The sequence below is a fragment of the Caretta caretta genome, chromosome 1 (genome assembly GCF_965140235.1).
Source record: "Caretta caretta isolate rCarCar2 chromosome 1, rCarCar1.hap1, whole genome shotgun sequence".
Classification (NCBI taxonomy): domain Eukaryota; kingdom Metazoa; phylum Chordata; order Testudines; family Cheloniidae; genus Caretta; species Caretta caretta.
In genome coordinates, this window is record NC_134206.1 from 333,714,104 (window position 1) to 333,734,298 (window position 20,195).

At 39.4% G+C, this 20,195-nt stretch overlaps 1 protein-coding gene across 1 annotated transcript in view; it reads right to left on the reverse strand.

Moving 5' to 3' along the window:
• Nucleotides 1-17,896: 17,896 nt before the first annotated feature.
• Nucleotides 17,897-20,195, reverse strand: part of CACNA2D1 (calcium voltage-gated channel auxiliary subunit alpha2delta 1) — a 690,472-nt gene continuing 688,173 nt past the window's right edge. The window contains exon 38 of the mRNA XM_048836497.2: nt 17,897-19,502. Coding sequence (XP_048692454.1) covers nt 19,386-19,502 — 117 coding nt within the window. The 3' untranslated portion in view covers nt 17,897-19,385. The remainder of the gene's footprint in view (nt 19,503-20,195) is intronic.

Sequence of the window (20,195 nt, forward strand, 5' to 3'; positions counted from 1 at the left end):
CTGGAGAGAAGACCCAGCAGGTCAAACTCAGTGTTCTGTGTATGTAAATAATGAGGGCCAAATCCTGCCATCTGTACATTTAAGTAGCATTCCCATTTCACAGACTGTCCACTCATGGCAAGTTATTAATTGAGCATGAGGAAAGGTGAACCCGAGAGAGCAGTTTGTCTGCTTGGAGATGTCCTACTCCACCTTAGTCCTGAGAAAATGCCTCTTCTGAAGCATTTTGACAGTAGCTTCAGGAGACTGCAATATCATACTCAACCAGTTTTGCTTTTTCAGGTGGAGGCTCCTCAATGAGTCTAGGAATTGGGGTGCACATGTTTACGAGTGGATACCCCATTGGTTCTCTTTAGGGAGGGAAGAAACATGTAGCCATCATGCCAGGCCCACACTCTTTCTTTTGTTGCCAGAGTCTTCCACAACTTTTTTCCTTAAACAATCCTCTGTCCTTCGGCAATCCTGATTCTAGTTTGACAAATTCATTGAACTCATGCAGGACTCATGGATCTACATGGTGCATTTGTCTGCACTAAAGGGGAGGAAATTCTAGTGTGCACTAGAGTGTAGTGCATTAACTGGCCCGTGTGGACCCTGCTGACATGCACTACAAGTTTCCTAGTGTGCATTAATGAAGTCCCCTTTCAAGCAACACTATATTAACACACCGTAGGGGACTTCTAGCGTGCACCAGCAGGGGCCACATGGGCCAGCTAGTTGGCAACATGCTAGAGCACACTAGAATTTACAGCACTCTGGTGCAGATTAATGCACCAGGTTGACAAACCACAAGTGTCAAGGTTCTCAGTGTTCTTGCTTTCCCTGCGCTTTACATTAAAGCAGCAAACCCTGCAGTCCTCCCTTAGGCAAAATTGATGTGAATAATGACTGCAGAGAATTGGCCTTCAAGCTGTGATCTGCAAACATATGTGCATGTGAGTAGTCCTACTGAAGTCAATAGGATTAATCATGGGCACAGAGTTAATCATGGCAGAACTGAGGGGTCCTTAGGTGGTCCTTGAATTAGGTAGTGAATGCGTTTATGTGAGAGAGAATAAGAATTAATATAAAAGCTCTCCACAACATTTATAAGATTTTTTTGTGGGGAGGGTTTAAAGTGAATTTTTAGCAGGAACTTGAACTGCAAATTTGCTGTCATGAAAGACAAACCAACCTTAAACCTCACTCAATGCAAAGCAAACCAAACCCACAGTTTGACTCTCAAAAATGTTTGGCTAACTTTTTCCTTTGTTTTTCTGCACATCTGCATTTCCTGGTTTGGGCCAGAGACAAAAATGCCAAAATACCTTGACAGAGATTATCCTTGTGAACTATCCAGGTCAGCAGAAAGCAAAAACCCTGGCTTTCTGCCACACACAGTTATGGCTAAACATCAGTCTACATGCCATACTCAGATTCATACCATGCAGCATAGAAGTGTTTTACATTAGAAGCCACTATAAAAACCAGGCTGTGTGTATCTGAAAAGATCATTTAAGCACTGAATTATTGAATTTCAGTTTTAAGAGCCTATAGTGGGAAGCCTGTTAGATATTTATTTTTGTTCAAATTATGCAGTAGGGAAATTAATTTCTCCATGTAATTTTTTCCTTCATTCTAGTCATGGGCTAATACAGAAAGCCACACACAGGAAAATCAAAGACAAAGAACTAAAACAAAGAACATTTTTTGAAAACGGACTGAGCGTTACTAATGGTTTTATATGCAAGTGGTTTATTTATAAATGATGCAACATAAAGAATATTCAGATATTTCTTCCACATCAAATATACACCTGCAAGCTCATTAACTAATATAAAACCACTTACATATAGGTCCATCCACTTCAATGGAGCTATGCTGATGATTTGGCCCTTCAAAATATATACTGTAAAACTTTTTTTTCCCCTCAGAGAAGGACAGTGCCAAACAGGAGCATTTAAAACATAATCAAAGCCTCTTCTTTCCGTGCCCTCACATTTCTGTGTCTATGGCATGGCTATGTACTCCCAATTTTCCTTGCCTTCAGGGAAAGATTTTTTTACAAGGGGTTCTATTGTCAGCAACTGAATCAGCAGCTCTTTGTACTGACACCAGCCAGTCAGTGTAGCCAGTTCCTGCAATTTTATCCTAAATCTCTTGATATTTAGGTTTTTTGTAAAGCCCCAACTCCTGCAGCTTAGAATTCCAGCTTTTTTTTAATTTTTAAGTAAGTTTTTTATGCATACTGGTGTGGAGAAAATAGAAACAAGTACACCCGAAAGGCCAGAAACCAAAAAGTCAAATCAAAGAACCCGGCCCCTGCCACACACACACTTTCATTTTGTTTAAAAAAATCTCATGATTTAAAACAATCTCCTGACCCGGGGAGGGACGAGGATGGGACCCTGACTTTGAAGCCTTGGGTTGGTGATGTTGTTTTTTAAAATCATGCGCCTATAGCTCAAAGCACTGAAAATGAAGTTGATCCTGAGGTACAATTGTGCATGGACATTTGCAATTGTGTATAGACAAATAAGGCCCTGACTGTGGGAACACTTGCTGCTGGGCATAGTGCTTGCTTCCTACAGTAATACCTCTGATGTCAATGCACTTCTGTGCCCCGTGCTGTGTGCGCATCCCTTTGGGCCTCTAAGGCTTGACACCATGAAATGTATTTCTTTGTTTATTATGTGTGTGTAGATCTTGTGTGCAGACATGATTACAGTCAGAGAGAGCTGAAAGCAGTGCCTCAATAGATGGCAGGATCAGGCCCAGAATATGAATACAAAACTCCATGGTTAACTAACATGAACTGTGCTGTAAATCCCGAAGATGTGGGGGTAAAGTGGGGTCAAGAATCACCTGTGGCAGACAGGGGAGGTTCCTGGAGCAACATGTTCTGTAGCTGTCCTTACTACTCCTCCTAAAAGGAACAGTATATGCCTCCTAGTGTCTCCTGCTCATACACACAAGGAGGCTGAGAGGTGGGGATCTGGTCATTCCTGCAAAGTCAGTCAGCTGTGTCCCACTTTGGGTCCTGGTCAGACCTCTCAGCTGTCCTGGATTTCATGGTCCATTATGCATTTTGGAGCATTTGGGTTCCTTGTGTATGAGCCAGAGAAAACACTGCCCCACCAAATCTTCTTTGCTTTAGGGCTGGTGGTCAGAAAGCCACAGTTCACTTCTTCCACCATGACTGCTCCCATACTTCACCTCTTCCACCATGACTGCTGTTTAAATTTCTGTGCACCTCACAACCTTTACTCTCAAGCACTGTTGCATGAGATGAAATTTCTGTTTTGCCACGGTTTTTTTTTAAAATTAACTGGTTTATTTAATTCACACAGTGAGAAAATATCCTTAACAAACACACTTTCTAGTTAAACCATTAAGATCTGCCAATGAGGTTGCAATGTGCAACACAACCCAGGTGATTCCACGTTTCACTCATTTGTCACCCAGTTCAGTTGTTCGTGTCACACATCAGCAGGTTTGAAGGTGAAGGAGCATGGCCCTCACAGATGCATTACCCAAGCCCTGCTCTTAGTGCCAAAGAGAGCATTAAGAGTGGATCCTGCTTCGCTGCTGCTAGGATGCTCACAAGGGAAAGAAACTGGAATATCTTCTCCCCCACTTTGTGTAACCACACAAATTGGGATAGTGTTTTGCAATACCAGCGTTCTGCAATGTCTCTTTAATTTCAGAAATCATTCTTCAGCCTTCATCCAGGGACCAAGGCCAACATCTGTGCTTCCTACAAACTGAAATATATTACTCCTTAGTGGACATTCTAGATTGATGATTTGTTTTGGACGGTGTGGGAATTAACTAGAGGGGTTTTTTTGTGTTAATATGAATAGGGGTGTGGAACAGGTATAAAGGACCCCTTTGTAAAATGTTTGTAGGATTTTACCACACTTTAGTATCTACTTCATTTGCATTTCTCTGTAAAGGTCTGATTTAACTAAAATGTATCAAGTGTCACGTCAGTTTTGGGATATCTTAACATTTTAAATAGCAGTTTACTCATGGATTTGCCACATGTTGAAACAACAAACCATAAATTGTCAGAATTTTTTTTCCCATGGAAGAAAGCTGCTGTTTTCATTTCACTGCTTGAAATATTGACTCAAAATAATGGTGTATTTTTTTTTGTTTTAAAATCCCATGAGTGCATCTAACGTAAGTGCTAAATAAGCCAAATTAATTATGAATTTAAGAAGAATAGAGTAGTTTGAATAAAGCAAGGAGAGCTCTAAGTAATAGAACCCACAATACAGACAATAGGATATTAACTAATAAAGCCCCTGACTCAATTGAGCACTTAAGCAAATGCTTAAGTTCATCCCTATAAATATAGCAAAACCCTTAAGCAAATGCATAACCATGCGCTCAGCTTCTACAGTCTTTAGACTGTCAACCAAATGACTTCCTGCTAGATAAATACACTTGAACATGCCACATATTATAAACCTCAGAATGCTTTCCCATAATGTTACAATTTTAAGGGCCAATTTCTCTGGACCATCTGAACTAGAACAAGCGGTGTCTTGAAAGATGGGGCTCACCCCTTTGCCTTTGTATAAAGCTCCTGTTTCTAGCCCTAAAAAGGTAATGCTATAAACTATAGACTATAAACCTGTCACTGGTTGAAGACCTATTGCCCACTCTGCACCTCATCTCAATACAATTTTGGGGATAAGAAACAAAGAAGGGCAGGATGTTTTTCTTAATGGCAGCTGTTCAGAGTTGCTCTTTGGAATATCATAAGTCATTCTGCAGTGATAGGTTTGTGGGCAGGGTGCAAATGATGAGGCTAAAGGTCCATGATAAATGCAATTAACACACACAAATCTTCTCAGAGATATGTGTAAGTGTATAGATGTACAAATGAAATGGTATTGTGAGTAATAGAGTTCCTCTGAACTCATCCCATGGAAACCTAGATATTGCACCACACCATCACATATTATCTGTGTGTGCGGTTTCCGTTTAACGTTCTAGTGTGAAGTGCAGCCACCAAAATAGCTCATTAAATGTTTTAAAAAAATCCCACCAACCTTAGGCAACGTTTAGTAACTTCGGCCCAGATCCTCAAAGGTATTTAGGTACCTAACTCCCTTTCAACAGGAGTTAGGCACCAAAATACCTTTGAGGATCTGGCCCTTAGCAAATGTGTCCGGAAGTACATAAATACAAGCAACAAAGTGTAATGCTCTTTTGAAAGGGACATTAGGCCAAATTCTGTGCACGTCTTGTGACCCCGGTTTTCTCTGCAGCACTACTGAGGGTGCCAGGTATAGCTTCAAGATATTTGCACAAAAGCCAAATAGTAAATAATAAGCACTGTTTGTGGGGAATTTAGCTTGTGTATCTGTTTTCATATTTACCCTTGGTTGCTAAATGAAATCTAGTGTCCAGAAGCAGAAACAGTTCAATGATTCAAGACTTTGGTAAAAAATGTGCACAAATAAGACACATTAGCCAGCGATGTGTGCGCTATTCCAGTCACTCACAATGTTTGAGACGATAGGGGAATCAATTATTATGTAACTGAATCAATAACAGGTTGACATAGCACAGCACAGCCCATGCAATGAAAAAAAGAACACTTCTCAACTTTGCTCTGCTGGGGATAGACCATCGGAAAAAAGAATGAGGAAATATCTCGCTTTTCCTCTCCAATATCTCGAGTTTTAATTTTTTATTAATTAAATATATAAATTCGTGTTGCAGCCAATTTTCCTGTCTTTTAAGGAGCTATCGTGTTTTCTTTAGTCGGGGTCACCAATAGGGGAACCAAAGATGAATCACCTTCAAAACATTAATCAGGCATCTTAAAACCAGGAGACATAACATCAGTGAAATCACTTTAAAGCTATTCAGAGCACTACAGCCTTTTCCCAGCAGCTGCATTTCCCTCAATTCCATAGCGACATAAGTTAGACGGCTATAACCTCTTTGCCTCTAAGGATTCTTTTCAAAGGTGGTCACGAAGTTTGACATTTTTAACTAATCTATTGAAGCAGCAAAATTAACCAAAAAAAAAAAAAAAAAAAAGTCAGGCCATCCTGTGTTTCCAAAAGGCCATCTGCCTACCTTGCCAAAGATTATATTACCCTCAGAATAACTATAACCAGACACCCTAGACATATACGATCATGTATTTCATTTGGGGGTCTTTGCTTTGGCCGATAGTGAGGAATACTGTCAGATACAGGGGATGAGGCTGATTCTGGCCCTTGCTTGCGTGTACAAGGGGAAAGGTAAATGCAACCCTAATCTCGATCATCAATCTCCAAGCAGATCCCACGACCCAGTGTTACTAACTGTCTCTTTCAATTGACTCACAATTGACTCAGCCACAGGTTTCTAATTTGGCTCCCTGATGTCAGGCACCCAAATCCATATTTATAAATAAAACTGGCCTCTTTTCCAGAAGCGTTGAACATCCCATGTTCCCATTCCAGCCTTGGGACCTGCTGGGAGCTACAGGGATGGACACATCTGACCATCAAGGCTGGATCCATGCATATACGAGCTTTGCTGGATTGGGTCCAGAATATTCAGCATCTCAAAGGGTCAAGTCTCAGGTGCTTATAGATGGCTGTAGGGGCCTAACTTTAGGGACCACATTTAGAAAACTTTGGCAGAGTCAATTGACAGTCACTTAGTAACTCTGTTTACTGGTGCCCACTCCAAGCTTAACAACAGAGAATAGTACTTCGGTTAACCACTAGGCCATATTATGCTGCTAGTTGTACTGTAAACACCACAAGCAATCACATTCAAACAACATTAATGGTCACAAAAGAAGAAAGCACTAAGCTTTAGGCGGAGACTTCATCTTTCACTAACCCCACTGTGGCTAGACACTGACTCAAGAACCTAGCTACACATGGGTGAAACACAAGGCCACCAAAATGTCACTGGCATGGTCCAATTTTGCTTTCGACTTTTGGGTTTATTCAAATTTGAAACTGAAAGTGTAATTCAGGAGCTATCAATCCCACTTTACCTGGAACCAAAATATAATTGCCAAATCACCTGCAAACTAAAACTGTAAATTCTTCACAGATCTAATAATAATAGGAAGCATAAGAGAATAGGCCATGTATGTGTATTCACCATAGTATTCATTCCATCTTATGAACTTGTGGAAAAATATAGTTAGCCAAGTATGTGACCTTTTTTTTTTTAAATAGGGATTCATGGCACACATAAGCTTTGAGAACATTATGATAGGGATGTACATTAAAAATAGTATAGCCTTGCATCCACAGTAATTTTGAAGCACTTGGAGGAGAGGAACGTGATCAGGAACAGTCAACATGGATTCACCAAGGGCAAGTCATGGCTGACCAACCTGATTGCCTTCTGTGATGAGATAACTCGCTCTGTGGCTATGGGGAAAGTGGTGGATGTGATATATTTTGAGCTTTTGATACGGTCTCCCACAGTATTCTTGCCGGCAAGTTAAAAAAGTATGGATTGGATTAATGGACTATAAAGTGGATAGAAGGCTGGCTAGATTGTTGGGCTCAACAGGTAATGATCAATGGCTCCACATCTAGTTGGCAGCCGGTATCAAGTGGAGTGCCCCATGGGTTGGTCCCGGGGCCAGTTTTGTTCAACATTTTTATCAATGATCTGGATGATGGGATTAACTGCACCCTCAGCAAGTTCGCAGATGACACTAAGGTGGGGGGAGAGATAGATATGCTGGAGGGTAGGGATACAGTCCAGAGTGTCCTAGACAAATTGGAGGATTGGGCCAAAAGAAACCTGATGAGGTTCAACAAGGACAAGTGCAGAGTCCTGCACTTAGGAAGGAAGAATCCCATGCACTGCTATAGGCTGGGGACCAACTGGCTAAGCGGCAGTTCTGCAGAAGAGGACCTGGGGTTTACAGTGGACAAGAAGCTGGATATGAATCAGCAGTGTGCCCTCATTGCCAAGAAGGCCAACGGCATATTGGGCTGTATTAGTAGGAGCATTGCCAGCAGATCGAGGGAAGTGATTATTCCCCTCTATTCGGCACTGGTGAGGCCACACCTGGAGTATTGCATCCAGTTCTGGTCCCCCCACTACGGAAGGGATGTGGACATATTGGAGAGAGTCCAATGGAGGGCAACAAAAATGATTAGGGAGCTGGGGCACATGACTTAAGAGGAGAGGCTGAGGGAACTGGGGTTATTTAGTTTGCAGAAGAGAAGAATGAGGGGTGATATGATAGCAGCCTTCAACTACCTAGAGGGGGGTTCCAAAGAGGATGAAGCTAGGCTGTTCTCAGTGGTGGCAGATGACAGTGTTAGGATATAGATATTCAGGCCTGTCTGTAAATGCCTATACTCTAAGAATTTGGGTGTATCTTATCACTTGGCTAGTTATAGAGGTATAAAAGAAAGAATCAAAATCACTGTCTGCCCGTGTAAGAGCCTTCTCTTACTGTGACAGTCTGAGGCCCTGTTCTTAGGCTAAGGCCTTTGGCTAAGCAGCAGAGGCAGCCATAAGCTGGGAAGCGACTGGTCACATCCTCACATTCCAAACTAGTCACATTGAAATAAGGTGCTATTGGGCTGTTAGGAATATAGTCCTGTCCTGATAATGCCTATTGCCTCCAGAGAGAGGGAAGTGCCTAGAAGATGTAAAAGGAAACTTACGTTGATAGCATCCTGTCTGGCAAGAACTCACTTATCAATAGCTGGGATGTGAAATCCTCACTTCTGTATTGTCTTGTCATTATAGTTCTCACTTTGCTATTGTTTGTCTGTATAATCTCTGTCTGGTTCTGTGATTGTTCCTGTCTGCTGTATAATTAATTTTGCTGGGTGTAAACTAATTAAGGTGGTGGGATATAATTGGTTACATAATCATGTTACAATATTGTTAGGATTGGTTAGTTAAATTTCAGGAAAATGATTGATTAAGGTATAGCTAAGCAGAACTCAAGTTTTACTATATAATCTGTAGTCAATGAGGAAGTGAGTGGGTGTGGGTGGGAGGGGGTGGGTGTGGGTGGGGGAGATGGGAACAGGGAATGGGGGTGAGGAAATTGGAATCATGTTTTGCTAAGGGCAGGAATGGGAACAGGGACACAGGTGTAAGGCTCTGTGGTGTCAGAGCTGGGAAGGAGGACACTAAGGATTGAAACTGGAATCACGCTTGCTGGAAGTTCACCCCAATAAACATCGAATTGTTTGCACCTTTGGACTTCGGGTATTGTTGCTCTCTGTTCATGCGAGAAGGACCAGGGAAGGAAGCGGGTGAAGGAATAAGCCCCCTAACAGACAGAACAAGGAGCAATGGTCTCAAGTTGCAGTGGGGGAGGTCTAGGTTGGATATGAGGAAACACTCTTTCACTAGGAGGGTGGTGAAGCACTGGAATGGGTTACCTAGGGAGGTGGTGGAATCTCCCATCCTTAGAGATTCCTTTTTAAGGCCTGGCTTGACAAAGTCCTGGCTGAGATGATTTAGTTGGTGTTGGTCCTGCTTTGAGCAGGGCATTGGACTAGATGACCTCCTGAGGTCTCTTCCAACCCTAATATTCTATGATTCTAAAGCAAACTTCCTAATGAAAAGTTACTCTGTGTGTATTAGTTGCTTTTAAAAACTTAATTTCTCAATCTTAGTTTATGAAATAAAAGAAATCCTCAAACATTACTTTGCAAATGCAGTTTGAAGCCTGATTCTGATTTCCCTTTCACTGTGTAAATCAGCTATATTTTAAGTTGCAGGACCACTGAAAACCTCAAATGTGGTGAAAAGAGTCAGCGCTCTCAATTACAGAAATGTGAATCCAGATTAACTATAAAACTTGGTTTTCTATTCAACTCTGTAATGTCAACTTCTCCTGGAAATAATGAAAGTATCTATGTAACTCCCAAACTAGATTTTCATTCAGATCTGAGCCAATTACCATGTAAAACAGCTAGCTCAAATGTAGATTTAAAAAAATCACATTGTGTGGAATCAGTACAATGGAGTTCTTACATGCAGTTATTCTTCTAATGCTGCATGCCACACTGAACAGCACAGTAGGAGTCCAAACTTGTGAGACCAAACGCTGCAATGATAACTTGATAGGGGCCCATGATCTGCATCTAATTAAGATAGAAATATATACACATTCTCAAATAAAAAATGAACACCTACTTGAATCTTCCCTGATAGTCGAGGTGGAGGTTAAACTTCCAATTTTAGATCCAGATCTACATTTCAGTAGACACACATAAACAAAAGTCTGGTCAAGCATTTTGGTTTGCCCCATTACAGAAATAAAACCCAGATACAAAATTCAGATTTCAAAAATGACTTAGGCACCTGAAAGTCACCGGGCTTTAGATCTCAACTTGGAGTTCTAGGTAGATGTCAAGACACATATTTTATGACAATGCAGGATGCATCTGGCCTTTGGGATGCACCTTCTACATACCCTGGCATTATGTACGGATACTGTAATACTTCATCCTAACTGTAGGTGGGCAGGATGGAGTGAGGGTGGGCTCAATTTACAAATCTGTAAAAAATAACCTTCTGAGACTGAGCCTATCTGTGCAAAGCTTTAGCTGCCTGCATCTTCTTTTCATAGCTATGCTAAAAACACATGATGAAATTATAAGAAATCATATTGGAAATTCTGACTATGGTGAGTGTAAGTTGTTTGAACTATTGCTCAAACTACTAAACAATTCAAATAACGTATGTTAACCACACATACCATACCGTAGTGCTAACTATTAGTCAGCACCCTAGAACACAATGTTGCTTCCTTCCCCAGACAAAATATAGATATAAAATTATACTCAAGGGCATTTGATTTTCAACAGTTAAACCACAAAATGTGGGCTGAGACCACAAGAACAGTCGGACTTAAATCCATACAAATTAAGACTGGAACTCTGCCATTCTACTCCTCGCACTGTATATTGTGCATGAACTAACCAATCCAGTGTACGGAAACTGCTTGATTGTCATTAGGGAGAGGAGAAAACCAACTCTCAAGCCCTCTACTTCACATTTCCTCTGCAAAACAGCTGCCAGAGGCAGCCATGACCAGCACCAAGAAAATGTAAAAGAATAGGTCATGAAAGCAATGGCAAAAGCAGCAAATGCAGCAAATTCATGAGATGAAAGACATCTCTGATTTACTGGACAGTATGCTGAAGCAGCAATCGCAGCATCACCCATCAAAATCCACTGCAGGTTGAAGTATCTGTGATTCTTCTCTCTCAAGAATAAAAGTGTTGGTCTACATTAAGACGTCTCAAGTTGCAGTCAAGGAAATGAAATCACTATCCGTCCACACACAGGCTTGACAAAGTCCTGGCTGGGATGAGTTGGGATTGGTCCTGCTCTGGGCAGGGGGTTGGACTAGATGACCTCCAGAGGTCCCTTCCAACTCTGTTATTCTATGATTCTATGCATCACTATCCAGCATCAGAGAGCCAGAGCACACAATAAATACAACCAACCAGAAGACACAGTTATGACCTGCCTGCAGTTTTTTGTGTAGAGGGGACCTAAACAATGTTCCTTAACACGTTTAAGGTTTCAGTCGTCTTACAGAATACAGCTAAGGACCTTCCAACCTTGCAAGTTGCTATCCTCTGACAATTAGGACTCAATCAGTTGTGCTAGTTGCGTAGATGGAAGGAGTAAGGAGGCTGTTGATGCACATTAAATTGACTGGTCTTATTTATCTGCTTATTTACTAAATGTTCATCAATAAAGGAAGCTTTTTTAGAATGAATTTAGAATTCATTATTCATGTTGAACTAATTTCAAATTCTCTCCTAATGAAGTACGATAAGAGAAGTCTTCTCCCAAAGTCACCAGCAGGACACAAAATCACCAGATTCCCTCTGAACGATAGGAAAGGGGCAGTATGAATGATTCAGTCAGAACTGAATTAGAACTTAAACACACTAGTGCTTGTGCTTCTGTGGCTTTCCCCAAAACCCAGTGGGGCCTAATGGAAAGACTCCAATTTACTTCAGTGGGTTTTGGGTCAGGCCCCTCATTGGTTAAACTGATCAGGCAGAGCAAGTGGATTACCAATTACAGGAGTGCTTCTTGCTCAGTCAAGCATAGCGAGGGACACTGAACAAATATGGCACTGTGGGATTTTTACAGCTACCACGTAATTCTGATTTTCTCAGATTTTAGTAGCAAAGTTATGAACACAATGGAGTAAAGTCATCTCTCAAAATTATATGGAAGAACAGATGTAGTGCACTATTCCAGATTTGCTGTGCACTGGTGACCAGTATAAAATGTCTCACTGTGGCAGAGCCATTATTATCACACTAGACTCCAGGAGACAGATTTGTGTGCAGAACCTGGACACGGAATATTCTGTAGTCAATGTTCGATAGATGTACAATACTTCAGAAAGACTGCAGGAGGTAACACTACAATTTAAACTAAAAACCTGTGTCAGGAGCTCTGTGAAATTTGGGAACAGAATTTTGTTTTTTATTTGTACCTCATCCTCATGGCATTCAGCACAGCATGCCAAAGTTATTCTAGCAATACGATGATAATAGTACAGTTACACTGAAACGTTTGGTATGGTTGATGCCTGTAACTACGGATGCTAATGTGCAGTATCATGTGCTGCCCAGCAATCTTACATGCAGGGGGCCTGATACTCTGTAGTGTTCTACAGACTAGAGGACCTGTGTTTGAGTTCTTCCCAGTTTCGCTCACTCATAGTTCAAATATACAACGGCACTCTGCGACTGCAATTCTCTGAGATCTCATCAATGTCAGCCTGGGCAGAGTTAGCAGACAATCACAATTCTCAGCATGAGTGTTTCAGGCTCTTTGCAGACTCAGGCACAGAGCCTATAATGTTACATTTGGTTTAACTTTCTAAAGGTTTTGCAGGCAGAGACTTTTATTTTCACGAAAGCATGAAGTTAAGAGGGTGATTTCTGAAGGCACAACTGACATTAGCTGAACATCTCCTATTGACTCTTCATAGGAGTTAGGCTCCTAACCCTCAAAACCCTGTGGTTTTGAAAATCTCCTCCTAAGTTTCTGCAGAACAATTATGCAGCAAATTCAAAAAGACAGATAATTATTCAGAAATTTCTGGGGGCTCTACTTACATGTCATTGTTCAAGATGACAACAAATCCAGACTTGTTCTTGATTTTAAATGATAAACTTTTATTCTGAATATACTGTTTTTGCACAAGAATTAACACAACATTTTCTAGGATTATAAACTTTTTTTATAACATTATTGTACAAATTTTTACAAAATTTTATTTTATTTTTTCCAGCTTGTCAAGTTCCACAAAAGTGTCAAGAGAACACAATAAAAGGGAGAAAAGGCCTGTTTACCCAATCAGAGCAGTCAGGGGCCTTTTTCTGCAGGAACGCACAGTAAGCATCTCAATAAAAATATTCCAGAAAGCATGATCCAGACATTCCATATAACACAAGAAGAAAAGACAGCTCTGTCAGATCACAATCGCAAATTCATGGCATCTGAACAAGACAGTATCCCTTTAGCCTCAGTGAAATTATTTCTTCAGGATAATCCTTTTTTGAAAACAACCAACAGAAATGCTGGCAAGAGGGCAAAGCCAACTTTTTAAAACTCCAGAATTATTTTCAGACACTTTGTTGTAGTTTTTTTTTTTTACAGTAGTGTACATTGAATATTAACAATATTAACACTATGGTATGGAAAAAGAAACAAAAAAGAAATATGGCCTTTGCCAAAGGTGTGGATGTCGGATGAAGGTTTAGGGTAAAGTTTGTACTCCAAAAGGGTTTACTGACATTGAGTCTTCGGTAGAGTTTCTAAAAAACTTCACAGAGCTTTTTGCAGTGGCTTGCCAGCATTACTGGAATTCTGAATTACCAGCAGGGTTAGCATCTGAATTTGCAGGACTGGTGGGATTAATGCAGTGTTTTGAAATTAAGACATAATAATAATTAAGCTTTCTGAGCTTCAGTGTAAAGGAGAACAGAGAGTCTCAATGTCCTTTAAAAGATATCGAAAACTGTAAAACACAGCAAGTAACACTTGGGTTGCGAAGGTCACTTAAAAGGGATACTGCCTATTTGAACCCAGTAAGGCCAGTATTTAAAGTTAGTAAAAGGAATATTATAGGAAAACTTACAAATGGCAGCAACACTGTTTTTGTCAAGTTAAGCGATAAAGCCTCAAGCATTAGAAACATGAAAAAGATTATACTAAAGTCTTAAAGGTACAGGACCTAAAAATCTCTTCACTCAAACTTGCTAACTATGTCATGTAAAAAAACCTGTTAGAAATATGGACCACAGTCAGTGTTTTGGCAGTAATGCTGGTTGTTCAAATGAAAAATAAGAAAGAAACCATTCATGTTACCTTTTTGTTTGTTAGAACAGTGCTATAATGACTTGAACTGTGGTTAACTGTCAGATATACAATAGGCTGTGTAATTACGTGTGAACTAAAACAGTTCAAGCAGCTTGTCTAGATCCCGTAGTGCTGTTTAAAGGCTTTAAAACAAATATCAACACAACTTATTATTTGGTAATTAAAAAAATGCAAACCATTTTTACAAGGTATTATAACTTTAACATCTCTCAATTGTAAAGGCTAGGATTGAGGGTTTTTTTTTCTCTAACAAACAAGTCTATAATGTGAGAGTTAGAATTTATGATGTAGATAATGTTGACAATGTCATGTTTGCTCTTCTGACAAAAAAATCTGTCTATATAGTGAATTTTTGAACCTTAAATAAATTGGATGTCATTTGTATACAATCAGTAGTTCTCTGCAAACAGCAGCAAAAAATTCAGTTTTTTAACTTAAAAACATTAAGCCTTATGAAAAACAATAGTTGGGCCAAATCCTGTTTTCAATCTGTTACCACACAGGCAGAACTTCTGTGGAAGAAAAACTACTTGTACAGAATTGGATTTTCTAAAGCATCTATAGGACTTAGGAGCACAAGTCCTATTGACTTTCAGTGGGACTTGTGCTGTTAAATCATTAGGTGTTTTTGATAATCCCACCCATAGCCAATTGGAGTTCCCTTTGGAAAGGCCTCTGTGCAGACCTGTATCTGGAAGGTGGAACTAGTAGCCTGGCCGTGTGAGGGCCAGGAAGAACTCTAGTCCCTTTGAGGTGCCAGTGTTACTCCCTGCCTACTTCCCAGGGTTGTACGGCAGCCCAAAGGCGACAGGAAGGAGGCAGGGGCTGGTGGTACGCCTTCTGGGAGCAATGTGGTTCTGCATCATCTGTTTCCATGGGCTATGCTGACCAGGCACAATCAAGGCCTCAGTAAGTAACATGGGATTTGACCCATCTCTGTTAGTAAACCTAGTATAGACACATACACTCCACATTATTCTGGAAGTGTAAGCATCATACTTTTCCATGAAGGCTTTTCTTCTGGGAAACTAAGTGGAAACATTTAAACAAATATTCTGATAACCTTTCAAGTAATTAAAAAAAGAAAAATACAAACTAATAGGTAGTCTTAGTAAGCTTAGTTTTAGAGTCATAAATGTAATAAATATTGCTCCCATCCAACAAACCCCTTCCTTTCAAGAGCATTCTCATTGGCAGCATGTAGCGGATTGTAGAATGGGGCTTCTGTGATCAACAAACTACAGCTGACAGTTTTCATTTGGGAAGCATGGCATGGAGAGAGTGAAAGGAACCCCAGCAACTAAGGCTGTCGATTAATCACAGTAAACTCATGCGATTAACTCCAAAAAATTAATCACAATTAAAATATTAATCACAGTTTTAATCACCCTGTTAAACAATAGAATAGCAGTTGAAATTTATTAAATATTTTGGATGTGTTTCTACATTTTCATATATATATTGTATTGTGTTGTAATTGAAATCAAAGTGTATATTATTTTTGATTATAAATATTTGCACTGTAAAATTATAAACAAAAGAAATAGTATTTTTCAATTCACCTCATACAAGCACTGTAGTGCAATCTTTTTGTTGTGAAAGTGCAACTTACAAATGTAGAAATTTTTTTGTTACATAACTGCACTCAAAATCAAAACAATGTAAAACTTCAGAGCCTACAAGCCCACTCAGTCCTAACTCTTGTTCAGTCAATCACTAAGACAAACAAGTTTGTTTACATTTACAGGAGATAATGCTGCCCTCTTCTTATTTACGTCACCTGAAAGTGAGAACAGGCATTTGCATGGCACTTTTGTAGCTGGCATTGTAAGGTATTTACGTGCTAGATATGCTAAACATAGCATTCGTATGCCCCTTCATGTTTCGGCCACCATTCCAGAGGACATGATTCCATGCTGATAACGCTTGTTAAAAAATAGTGTTAATTAATTTTGTGATTGATCTCCTTGGGGCAGAATTGTATGTCCCTGCTCTGTTTTACCCGCATTCTGCCATCTATTTCATGTTATGGCAGTCTCAGATCATGATCCAGCACATGTTAATTTTAAGAACACTTTCACAGCAGATCTGACAAAATGCAAAGAAGGTACCAATGTGAGATTTCTAAAAATAGCTACAGCACTCGAACCAAGATTTAAGAATCTGAAGTGCCTTCCAAAATCTGAGAGGCATGAGGTGTGGAGCATGCTCCCAGAAGTCTAAAAAGATCAACACTCTGGTGTGCAAACGACAGAACCCAAACAACCAAAAAAGAAAGCTGCCTTGGATTCTTATTGAGCAGAACCCATCATCAGCATGGACGTGTGTCCACTGGAATGGTGGTTGAAGAATGAAGGGACATATGTATCTTTAGCGCATTTGGCACATAAATATCTTGCGATGCCGGCTACAACTGTGCCATGCGAATGCCTATTCTCACTTTCAGGTGACACTGTGAACAAGAAGCGTGCAGCATTATCTCCTCCAAACGTAAACAAACTTTGTTTGTCTGAGCGATTGGCTGAAGAAGAAGCAGGATTGAGTGGATTTGTAGGCTCTAAAATTTTACATTGTTTTGTTTCTGAATGCAGTTATTTTTTGTACATAATTTTACATTTGTAATTTCAATTTTCATGATAAAAAGATTGTACTACATTACTTGTATTAGGTGAACTGAAAAATGCTATTTCTTTTGTTTTTTACCATGCAAATATTGGTAATGAAAAATAAAGTGAGCACTGTACACTTTGTATTCTGTGTTGTAATTGAAAATGTAGAAAACATCCAAAATATTTAAATAAATCATATTCTATTATTGTTTAATGGTGAGATTAATCGTGATTAATTTTTTTCATCATTTGACAGCCCTACCAGCAACACTACTGGCGGAGAAAATTCCCCACTTATCCTCACCCCATGCTGCTGAAATCAGCTCCTCTTCGCTAAGGAAGAACTGGAGCCACCAAACTCAGTCAATTGTACTTTTAATTAGATGACTTTCCTAGAGATATTAAACAGTTAATTGTGATAATTAAACAATATAGTGTTTTTTAAAATTTTCCCCAGCACTGTAATCCTAAACATGGGAACATACACAGCTGGAACCAAGGGTAACGTGAAAAAACAAACAACTAATCATAGGCACAGCTACATGTAGTCATTTCATCTTGTAAGCCATGCCATAGGTTTGAGTGGCTTCTTCAATTTTCATGGCATATTAATGCATGCCTAATAATTTCTGTAAGCTTTTGACCGTTCAAGATTATAGTAGTCATTTGCCAGCATATACATACCAACGCTTTGCATTTTCATTTTTTTAAAGAACAAATGTTTTGTGCCATGTAAATATTTGCATATTACAGCTGTTAGCAGAATTGCACAATGTCAGCAGAGTTGCACATTCATTGGTTTAGCTGTCTTGCAATACTGTTTAGTTCTGAAAACTAGAAAAAAGCGCAAATCATATTTTGCATGTACACTATTCTACAGTGTAATATTATAATTTACTGCACCAATTTGTATCACCAACAAGTTTGTATAAAACAATTGTTTTTATTGTTATTCACAATCAAGTATCAATGTGCATACATATAGATTCAAGGCTCCCCATTTGTTCTGATTTCGTTCTAATTTCAGCAGCTAGGAAATCTTGCTCTATTAAGCTTGCTATATTCAATATAAAATAGCAATAGTAGGAGTTTAAACATTAAGGAGTGCTACCATGCCATGAAAACAAAAGGGGAACCTGGCATGAATCTCAGAACAACATATACTCTTCAAAAATAAATGTGTCAAATCTGATTTGTATATACTTAAAATATCTGTACATAGGTTTTCATGTGAGAGCACTAATCTGTATAAAATCCACCTCATCCCTTTTGTCCAGCCAACTAAATTTACGCTACTTTCTTTGCTTTTTCATTGCACAGTATATTCAGAGCTTTGTTTAACAATATAATTTAAGATTATTTAATTGCATCACATTGCAATGTTCAGTTTCTCACACAACAAAAGAATCACTCAGTTACCTTTTCAATGGACTATACTCTACCATTCAAGAAAACAAACTTAAAAACAATAAAGTAGCAGCATCATCATGCAAAATACCCTTGGAAACCAACGTTCAATAATCACAAAGAAGACATTTTGTATTCACAAGCTTTTTCGTTTGAGCATTTTGAAGGATTTGGCTAGCGTTACATAACTGCACTGTGAAGAGAGCACTGATCATTACATGGAAATTAACAGCTTTCTGAAAGGGACATGACACTGAGTTCAGGAGGAAAATCACTTGGTTAGATAAAATATCAAACTCTCAAACACCTTTATATTTCAAAATTCAGTAGCTTCTTTCTTGCTTTTTTTTTTGTTTTATTTTATTTTTAAAACCAACAGTTTATGAACCTACCAAAACTTAGCTAGCCACATGTTTTGATTAATTTTGGCAGAATAAACCACTCATTGTAAGGCATTTCAGTCATGGTGAAGTTCTGGAGAAGACTAGCCAATATTTTCAATTCACTAAGCTGTTTTGTACAAACTGAAGTCTGCCAACTATTTTATATTCTGGACACAACTGATGTTCAAAGCAGCTGTAATGGTATTGATACAATAAAAGAGGAAGGTTAATGTAAAAGTATACAGGGTCTGCAACAAATTCAATGCTAAGATAAAAATAAATGGAAATCATATCATACATAAGCTATTTTAAGGGGAGCCCTTTTACATGAAGTCAGCAACGATACAACAATGAACACAAAAATCTTAGATTCCTCAATAAAGCATATATAGAATTCTGTTCTGATGGCATAGATGATGCAGCATTCACACATGTTTAAGGATCTGACACTCCAACATGCAGCCACTGTGGGTGCCTTTATGAATCTTTCACATAGACTGATACCAAGTTATGGGCATTGCTGTTCTTCTGCTGTCTGAATTGCTGACCCTTTGACAATGAAACTGAGGGCTAACGTTTTGACAGGGTCTTGATTAGTTTTGCAGATTTTGGTTTCACAGGGTCATAACTGGCAATGTCTGCAGCCAGATAACAGCCAAAGCAGGACAAACTGGATTCCTATCATAGACCAGAGTGATGGGCTCAGTCCAGAGACCCCACCACAGTCTGACGAATCTTCCTGTTGGCAAGAAAACGAGATAGTTCAGCATTAATTGACATTAAATCTCCAATGAAATAATCTACATTTTAGCCTGTCACTTGAAATACACTACAGGATGGATTTTGGTCTCAAATACATCGTTTTCCCTAAAGTGCCATTAAAAATATTCTTGGAGGCAACAGTCTGAATTTTTAAAGAAAGTGCGATAGAAGGTATACCTAGAATACTCTTGTAAAAACAAAGACAAATACTCACAGAGTCACTGTGGTCACTCACCATAAAAAATGCAGGATGCATACGCATTCAGATGAGAAATAACTTGTGAAACTACTAATGAGCCCTAAATCACTCTGTTTATCTGGCCTAAAATTCATGGGTTTAATTCTTTCATTGACAACACTGGTTTTTGGGTTTTTTTCAAACACCACTTTACTGCAAAGAGAGATAGAAGAGCAGTGGAATCTTTGTGGTAAGAGAAAGGAGCCTATTTCAAAAAATAGCCATGCCCAGTACTCTCTGTGGGCACGCCTTCAGAAGGAGTGTACTCTGCCAGACCAAATATCGCTATATTCAAGTGTTGGAACCAAATCTTGCATTGACTTACTGAATACCCTGTGAAAGCGCCAAAGTCTTGCTATTCAGGTCCGGCCAAGCTAGACACCACCGTTACGTTCTCCACTTCTCCCCCCCTGCCCCCAAACAAAAAAAACC